At 41.7% G+C, this 9,839-nt stretch overlaps 1 protein-coding gene across 4 annotated transcripts in view; it reads left to right on the plus strand.

Annotated features, from left to right (window-relative positions):
- The window catches only part of hecw2b (HECT, C2 and WW domain containing E3 ubiquitin protein ligase 2b), a 49,695-nt gene extending 43,297 nt beyond the window's left edge, over positions 1-6,398 (plus strand). For all 4 annotated transcript variants that reach the window (XM_040142063.1, XM_040142064.1, XM_040142065.1 and 1 more), the window contains 3 exons: positions 1,820-1,905; positions 2,111-2,223; positions 2,810-6,398. In XM_040142063.1, coding sequence (XP_039997997.1) covers positions 1,820-1,905; positions 2,111-2,223; positions 2,810-2,921 — 311 coding nt within the window. In that variant the 3' untranslated portion in view covers positions 2,922-6,398. The remainder of the gene's footprint in view (positions 1-1,819; positions 1,906-2,110; positions 2,224-2,809) is intronic.
- The last annotated feature ends 3,441 nt before the right edge of the window (positions 6,399-9,839 follow it).

The following is a 9,839-nucleotide window of genomic DNA, read 5'->3' on the forward strand; positions in this document are numbered from 1 at the left end:
GAAGGGTTGGGTCCCCTTACAGGGGTTTCCCTCTGGGTGGGTGTTCCTGTTTCTGTCTCAGAAGGGTTGCCAGAATACACACCCGCTGTCAGAGGGTAAGACATCCTGCTGATCTGAGTGAGGCAGCTGACTCTGGAGAGAATCCCCTCGGATCAAACATATATTTGTGATGTAGTCTCACATCCTTCAACTGTGGGTAATAACACTCCAGCATATATTATATTTCAAAGGTTTTTCAGGTAATTTCCTGTAAACTTTCACCATAACTTCTAAATCCTCACAACCTTAAAATTAATTGGTATTTAGCTGTTAATTACTAGCATATTTCCTGTAGCGGGTAAGTGAAAAAAAGTTCATATACGGACATCAATATCAATCTGAGTGTCCTAGCAAGACTAACAAAACCACAAAAATGCACCATACTGACACACTTTATTGTACGGGTCTGTTCTTTGGAAATTACGTAGTAATATGTCTGCAGGTATCACTGCTGAGTCTGAGAAAATCTTATAGCATGGTGTGTTTTATTTGTTTGAAATGCAAAACTAATGCAGCTGAAAATGCAGGTAAGCATGCAATTTCACCAAAATGCAGCATTAACTACAGTTAAATGAATATTTACCAATTACCAAGCAGATCTATAATCTATGGCAGTTCGAAGCCACGAAGAGTTGAAATTAAGGACTTTTGTTTGTCTTTCTGGGAAACTCGATGGATATTGACATCTGTTTATGAACTTTTTTTCCATTATTAACTACATCTTTCCTAGTTTTCTCTTCAAAACTGGAGTGTAACTGTAGCAACTAAAATCCTTTTCCCTTATACTTAGTACCAGATTGCGTAGGGCTTTCTTGGATATTATGAGTAAATTTTTTTTTTTTCCCCTGGAAATGAGCTGGGAAAAAAACGGGGCCTGTAAAATAAAGTGTTACCCAGCATTCAGCGGTACATGAAATCTGCAAAGTTGGTCTTTTAGTCAGTTCGCCACATTGGTCCAGAATGAAATATCTCAGCAACCTTTTGATGGATTCCATGAGGAGTTTGTGGTTTCCAGAGGAGGAATTCCTATGACACCAGTCACCCCCTGCCTTTTTCTGTTGCACCACTATCAGGTCAAAATTGAATTTGCCCAATATTCTGGTTTATGATGAAATACGTGAAAAAAATAAATGGCATTCTCATCAGCCTGAGCTGTACTTTGTGTTTAGTACTAATTAGCAAATGTTGGCAAGCTAACATGAGAAAACTAAGATGGTGAACAAAATAACAAAACAGGCCTGCTCAACACCGGCATGTTAGCGGCTGTAGATTCTTGAAGGGGAACTCAAGCAAATTCCCTGACTGAACTGTTGGTAGTTGAGCTGACAAGGAAAAACATTGTGTGTGTTTTCCCATCCATTGTCAGTCTGACAGTGTTGTACGGGTGCCAAGGTAAGTTGCTTGAGTAGTCTTTTGGTCTCGTTTATTTATTTAGTGACCACAATGATTCATTAGCTAAACTGAAACATGAACTATATTCCCTACTGCTTAGTGTGAACATAATACACTTCACTTCATTTTTTCTTGTTTTTCTGTGTTGTCCCCAGTGCGTGTATGTTCACTTTATGTTACTGCGTTATAGTTTTACCACAATACTTAACGAAAAAAAATGTTATGAAAAAAGAAAGGAAGGAAGGAAGAAATATTTACGTGGTGGAATCAAAGGAGGTTACTTGTCTCGTCTTTAGCTTGAGGCAACATTTAACTTCTGCGTCACGCCAGACAACTTTTCGAGTCACTGTGACCGCCACGGCAACTTGACATGGTCTGTTATGTTTAGGTTACCATGACAACCATATAGTGATCCGGTGGTTCTGGGCGGCAGTGGAGAGGTTCAACAATGAACAGAGACTACGGCTTCTGCAGGTAGGCGTGTGTGTGTGTGTGTGTGTGTGTGTGTGTGTGTGTGTGTGTGTGTGTGTGCGCGAGAGAGCCAAAGGATTGTTACTTATTAAACCTTTGAGGTCAGGGGTCACCACCTTTTAGTCCTCTCATTCTCTTTTTGTGTGTTCCTGTGTCCCTCCTGTCTCCCTCTCCTTCTCCCCCCCTCGTGTCCTCTCTGCATCATCAGTTTGTCACCGGGACGTCCAGTATTCCTTACGAGGGCTTCGCTTCGCTGCGAGGCAGCAACGGACCACGCAGATTCTGTGTGGAGAAGTGGGGGAAGGTCACCTCACTGCCCAGGTAAACGCAGGGCGAACCTGCCGCGCGAATCCCGTCGTGGTTGGATTGGGCTCCATGTGTCAGGCCGTCATCATTTTTACTATGATTCTGGAGTTTGATTACTTCAAGCTCAGATTCCAGACAGTTATCAACGGTTGAAAGAATTCTGGAAATCCAGATGCGGCTAGCGCAGCCAAGAGCTTTACTAAAGTACTGTTACTTTGGAAGTAGTCATCATCATAATTACTTGAGTAAGAAAACAAGAGTACATCCAAAAGTAAAAGGAACTTAATGAGTGACGAGAGATGAGTCTGTCATCTATATATTGTATATGGCCACATCAAATCAACCAAAGTGTAAAAACGACAAAAGACACAGGAAATAGGCACGTTTGCTTCTCTCTGTCATGTCTGTAACACTAATTCTTGCTGTTTTATTATGCTGTATTAAAGCTACAAGTACAATTTACTCCAAGAAGTTACTTTAGTGCAATGAAAAACACTAAATGTACCTACTACAACGCCACACAATCCGGCCTCCATGAAACAAAAGCTGACTAGCGGATGTCGCTGATCGTCTGACCTCACCTCCCGCGGTCTCTCCCCAGAGCTCATACCTGTTTCAACCGGCTGGACCTGCCCCCGTACCCGTCCTTCTCGGTGCTGCATGAGAAGATGCTGACCGCTGTGGAGGAGACTAGCACCTTTGGGCTGGAATGAGACCCTTGACTGCTCAGCCCACCCCTCCAGGATGCTGGTGGCAGTGGAAAGAGGGAGCCGTGATAGCAACTGGAAAAGGGTTCAACATCTGGATTTATACTCCAATTTATGGTTTGTGTTTAATTTATAGCGGGCTATATTTTATAAGAGGGGGCTGATAAGACATTTGAACTATAAAGCTGCACTCCGACCTCTTGAAACGTGTCGTGTTATTTTTTGGTCGCACCTGCACGTGTTTCGCACCTACTTAGTAAACACACGCCTTCACCTGTGTGATGTGACGAATAAAGACCCACGCTGCCTTCGGGACTGGGATCATAACCGCGAGGATTTGACCAAATGAGAGACCGAGATGTCTTTCTTTCTTTTCTTTTTCTTTTCACTTTCTCTTTGATACCAAGAGGTTAAGGTTTAAAATGTACAAATCACAAGAAGCAACCACTGCCTTCACTGCAGAAGCTGAGCGGATTCAGCCTCTTTTATTCTAGCGTTGATGGACCTTGACGGATCATAAGGCCCGTCCGGAACCTCGAGCTTCAGTGGCGCACTTGATGTAATACGGCGCCCTCTGTGTTGTGTTGTGAGAACTGCACTCGTGTAGATGGTGCTCTTCTTTCTCAAAGCCCTTTGAGAGAGAGACAGTTACCTGCCTCAGGTGACGTTGGGTAACGTTTGTGGGATTTTCCAAGTGAACTTCAACCCCACAGCTGATTTTGGAGGCCAAACAGAAGCTTTGGTTTTGTTACAGTATTTTCATCTACGACAAACGTTGATTTTTCTAAAGATGTGGCAGTGACATGTTGTGATTTGAATGTAACTAACTTTATGATATAGAGTGCGGAGTGATTTTCTACCAGATCTGGATCAGCTGGCAAAAAATATTTAGCCACCACGTCCTTGAGTTAATAAGTCGATGATTAAATTAAGTAACATTCAACATGTAAACATTTCCATTTACTTTGATAGTATTTGATTGATTTGAAACCAGCTTTGATCCAGTTCTATTTTCTAAAGTTTGTTGAAACTAACCCCAGTCTCAAGATGTATAGATTGAAAGCTAACTGTATCTCCGAATATACAAAGCAAATTAAATGTCCTCCCAGTAGTGGGGAATTATGAAATTTCACATGGGGTGCCAAGCGGTTTCGGCAGGCTGGCATGGGACGGCGATGGGTTGGGGTCCCCAAATGAAATTACATAATGCTTCTGCAGGTAAACCTCCAACGGATATGGACTTCGGCCTTTTGCTTTTCCTTTTTCGTTCAGCAGTCCAGTCCAGTTACTCTGACACAGCAGTCAGAATATGAAAGGATCCATCAGGAGCAAGCGATAAAGAAGCTGCGGCCAATCGATGAAATTTGAACAGTCAGTGATTATTTTAGACTTCCCAGTCCTAAAGCTGAAATATTCCTAGTCCGGAAGGGCTGTGTCTGAAATCACTCCCTCCCTCCCTATGTAATGCACTAGGTTTACTACCCATCATTTTATTGGAATGTCTGAGGGTATAAATCTATCCGCTATACAGTGCCCTCAAAATTCTGACATTGGAATGAAAAGCATGTACACTACTTTCTACTAACCGTCTCATGATGCAATACATCACATTTTATTGACGCTGAAATTACAGTTGTGCAACTCGACGTCCGTCAGCGATGACATGAAATGCAAAAAGGTCATTGCCATCCCTAAAGCTACACCATTAGCATGGCTGAAAATTAAGGGATGAACGCATCAGCTCACACGCAGCAGGCTTTGTGACATTTGGCTAACGTTACGATAATGGATATGCTTTGATTATCGGTTGTGAATTTTCTCTGTATGCCTTGCCTGTTTCAGTGCTGAAAATTCATTATTTCACCATTACAGCGTTAGGAGCTAAAAAGCTGGAGAGGGGGGGCAGCCCCCACCTCCGCCTACCTCTAGATCCGACCCTACACACACACACACACACACACACACACGCCCAGACCAGAGCAGAACAGAACATTTTCACCAAGCTCGACTACAACTGCTGGTGTCAAAAACACAGTCATGTGAGGTCGTGTGTTTTTAAACAGACATTTTTAAGTCCCATGATTTGTGTACTCATTGAAAAGGACATTAGACATCCATTAATGTATAAACTGGCATAGAAATGTCTCCCCAACATATTCACTGTTGCTCATCAGAAGAATACATTTTCTTTTCAGTGTTACTGGCTTGTTATTCACATTGCACACTATGACTACAACCTGCAAGAAAAGTCCAAATTATAGTGTTTTCTCTTTTCTTTTCTCTTTCTACACTTGTGATGTTGACCACTTGTGTAACTGTACAACTGAATCTGATCACACATACCGTATGTAAACTCTGTAATCTCTTCTTTCTGACATGAGGGGTTGAACTCTCACACCGTTTAAAAGTTACTCTAGTTTCACACTCTGTCCTCGTTTCAATTCTATTGAGTGAATTGTATCAACTTAGTAGTAAAGTTTGTGTTAATTTAATCCGGTTGTTTAGCGCAGTTCACACGGAAAGCTCAAAGTGGGCACACAGTAAACAGTAAAACCCGTACTGTCCTCATAATAGAAACGCATGAACATTTTGTATAAAGCCCATTTTAAAGGGGCTTGCAGTGCATCTTTTCTCTTTTGTACACTGAGATACTTCTTCAATCACATTCCTCCCTGCACTATGAATGTAAGCACGCCTTGAACTGACACTCTGAACTACAACTGTACAACCACATGCAGGCCTACAACACTTTAAAGTCAGCTGCTCTGAGATGAACTGAACTAACTAAACGAACGCCTCCCCTTCTCAATGCCTCGTTTTTGTACACAGGGCAAAAACCAGACATAATGGAAGCCCATTTCCGCCAAGGTAAAAAAAAAAAGAGTGCGTCAAAATTACAATCTCATAATTACTATCACTGAATTTTGACATAGTAATTCATAATCTCGACTAATTAAGTCTAGATTCTGACTTAATATCCAATAATTCTGACATTGTCAGAAAAGACTATCCTATGAATTTCGCCTTTGTTGTATTTTTCAACTTAGTAGCATCTTAGTAAAAGACATAGTTTAGTTTCATCTCGCATAACTTTTCTTACTTTTTTTTCTTATCCTGGTGGAAATTGGCTTCTGTAAGACAAAAGTCACCAGAGACAGTCTGAGACTCCACAGACTGCTTTTTTTTTTTTAACGTGTGTAAAAGGGTCAAAAGACAACTAAACGGCGCATTTTATGCAAAGTTAGGGAGGGTACGTTTACGTAAAATTTTCATGTGTGAATTCAGTTCAATTCAAATGAGATCAAATCTTTCCATTCTCATAATAAAAATAATTATATTATTTCCCTCGATGAATGCACTGCCCTTGTCTAACCAAAGTTTTGAGCCTTAACCCGGCTGACTAACATCTAACATTCTGTACAGTCCACCTCACTTTTAAATATGAATGTTTGTCAGCAGTCCTCTCCTAAAATAAAATTTCATCTCTCTATGCAAGCTTTGTCTTCTTCTTTCCATTTCGCTGACGGCGACTGAACAAGCAGAGCAGGGTATTAAATGGAAATCAATATTTGTGTCCTGTCTTTTTTTTTTTTTTTTTTTTTATGAGAACATATAATGGATATTCTGCCATGTATTTCCAGTTGTAATGGTTATTTTGTTCCTTTTCTAGCATGACATTATAAGTAATTTAAAACTGCCTTTTTCCTGTTTTCACAAATCGGAATCGGAATCTTTAACAGTCTCTGGAGTCTACTTGGTAATGCAGTCCAGGTTGCACAAGAGTATGTGTTGTGGTTTTTAGGCTAGACCTGGTCTAAATAATATCTGGAGTGAGAAAAAAAAAAAAAGAAGGCATTTTTTATACTTCCCTTAACTTTTCCCCTGATCTTGAAACGGAAGCTATAAATCGAAAGCCAGCTTCAGTGTCCGTCACGACATTACTTTCAGTTTCCAAATATCTCTGAGGGCATTTTTGGCTGTCTGCCCTCCAAGATAAGCCATTTACAGTAACCACAGACCCCCTTCGGGATTTATGTACCGGGGGTTTTGGCTGTTAAGTGCTGAAGACTCGGGCTCCTCGGACTGATTCACTATTGCAGAGGAGAGCAGAATGTGGAAGGGCAACAACAGTTACCACTGGGTACAACGCTGATGAATGGTTTCATATTGACAGCATCAATAACGACATGGATTCCGATGTTGATATACAGTATCAGTAAGGAGCCAGGGTGTCTTAATTACTGACTCTTATGGCCATACTACCCTGAATATGCCTGAACTCGTCCGATATCCGAGACAAAGCTTGGGTTTGCTCTCGGTTGGATAGGAAACCAGGAACACTAGGTGATTTAAGCTTTTTCACTTCTCTCTCCCAACAGCAGAGGGAACTGCTGCTTTTTCAGTGGGGAAAGAGGTCTGAGGAAAAGACCTGGTGGAAGGCTCAAACACAAAAGAGAAAATAGTCCTTTAAATCATTTTGATCCATCCAAAGATGGTGAGTGATTTCAATAATGGATGAGTGCCAGACGGATTCAAATTAAGAAACTAGAAGAAGAGTGTAAAGCTCATTTATGAATGGCTTTACATTCCTGTACGCTACATGTTCTATATACTAATGATCAACATCTATAACAGGCCTATTTGTGGGACTGAGCGTTGCCTACAGCCACAACACCCTGAACACCCTAGAACACGTCAGAACACGCCAGATCTTGTACGATCTCAGAGCCAGGCAGAGTTGGACCAGGTTAGTCCTCCTTCCATAGGCAACTGCCAATCCAGGTAGCAAAATGAAACTTCTGGCCAAACATATGCCTGGGTCCTCGGCACAAGACTGGCCCATAAGCTTCCACATCCGGGCTGATTCAGGCTGTTATCCTCCAGTTTCTTGCTGACAGCCAGGAAGATTTTCTGTGTGTGCACCAGAATTAGTCCAGATGTGGAAGTAGCATCTGACAGTCATGCTGTATGTGAGCCCCACTTGGGGCAAAGAACCGGGCAGATTTTGAGCCAGAAGAAACACAATGTGTGGCCCAAGTATTCCCTAGAATAATTCGCTACATCAGGACGCTTGGACAAGATGGGAGAATACTGTCGAGAGGAAAGTGACCTGGGATGAGCTTTAGAAAGCCAAGCCAAACCACAACCAATTTTTCATCCAGGCAGCGTACGATGTGCTTCCAAGCCCATCAGATCTGCACACATGGGGCAAAGCAGAGTCACCATCATTCCCACTGTGCTCCGAGCTAGGAACCCTGGAGCGCATCCTCAGCTGAATGCACAAAGGCAATTGGAGAGGGATGGTACCGATGGAGGCATGATCAAGTCCTGAAGTCCATCGCTGCAGCCATCAGTGCAGGAGTTGGGTGGGTGAAGCTGTCCCGATCCTCTAAGCAGGCCATCACCCTTGTCAGAGCCAGGGAGCAGCCATAAGCTGCCAAAAGAACATCTGCAGGCATCCCGACCTCAACAAGGGACTGGCAGCGGTTGGTGGAACTCAAACGGCAGCTAGAGTGTGAACCTCTATATGATATATACATGACTGCATATATTTATATACAGTCAATGATTCAAATTCAGTGACCAGGAGAAGAGCGAAAAGGTGATTTATGAAAGGCTCTGGATTCACAGAGAGGACATTATTTTATAATAGTTTGTATCACTCTGCATCACAGGGTTGGGCCTGGTTAGTACCTGGATGGGAATGATTGGTGCCGTACACTTTTCCAGTGTCTCTCTCTCTAAAAACAGCCGATACTTTTCCAGTGGTGACAGAGCTTTGAGACACAAAGCTCTGAGAGCCCAGAGGAAATAAAGAGAAAAGAAAAAAAATATTCCAACAAAAGTGTGTTAATTCTGGTGAGTGAGTTCATATATGCATTATGGACTGCTCAATGAATTCAAATTCTGATCTCTCCCTATCTATTCTTAATTGCTACACGATTATTAGCAACCTTATCCAATATTAATCTGAAAGGTGTCCGTGTAGCCATCAGAGAAATCTTTATCCGCCAGTTAGCAGATGACACTATGCTCTTTTTAAGATGCTTCAAAAACTCCTCTGGCTCTCAGCTTAATAGAAACCTTTTCTAAAGCCCCAGATCTTCACCTTAATCCAAGTGATGTTGATAAAAGATTACCTAATCTCCCATATCTGTGACATCCCAATGAGAGGGACCGTAAACTGTTGGGGTGCAATTTTCAACGTCTGGTTTAAATTTCCAACTCAATTATTGACAGAACTATGAAAAAGCTTAACTCGGGGTTTCAGCGGGACTTTTCTTTCAGAGGCAGAATTTTACCTACTAAAGCTGAGGGGATCTCAAGGCTTAGTTACGTGGCTCTTTCACTATGTGTGGATGACACCTGATCCAAGAAAAACCTATGTCATGATGTTTAATTTTCTTTGGAAGAAGAAACCCATTATGTGAAGAAATCTGTATGTAATGAATAGCAATGAAAAGGGCAGAGTGAATTTTCCGAATTTTACAACTATGAACTACACAATCGAAATTAATTGGCTAAAACACTTCCTGAGAAATTCTAACTCAATCTGGAATTTTAAATCATTGCTATACATTCTCCAAACTAGGCGGTCTAAGTTTTCTGTTGCTGGGAATTCTACAATCTCGGTAGCTTCCTCTCACATTTTCAGACTACTGCTGTGATGTTCGAGTGTTTTTTGTTTTGTTTTTTTACTTCAGTACACCTGATGGGAACCTCTAAATGTATCCAGTACTTTGGGTTTTCTAGTAGTGGGTACTGTGCATGGTATGCTGGTACTGAGTGGAAGTAGAACAACTTGCTTCATCATCCTCCCAAAATATTAAGCGGCAGGCTACACAAAGCTAATAAAGCAAATACTTAAGTTACAGTTGTAATTATGTTTATGCTACGAGTGTAGCAAAATTCTACCAGCTCCTA

The sequence above is a fragment of the Xiphias gladius genome, chromosome 13, assembly GCF_016859285.1.
Source record: "Xiphias gladius isolate SHS-SW01 ecotype Sanya breed wild chromosome 13, ASM1685928v1, whole genome shotgun sequence".
Taxonomy (NCBI): domain Eukaryota; kingdom Metazoa; phylum Chordata; class Actinopteri; order Istiophoriformes; family Xiphiidae; genus Xiphias; species Xiphias gladius.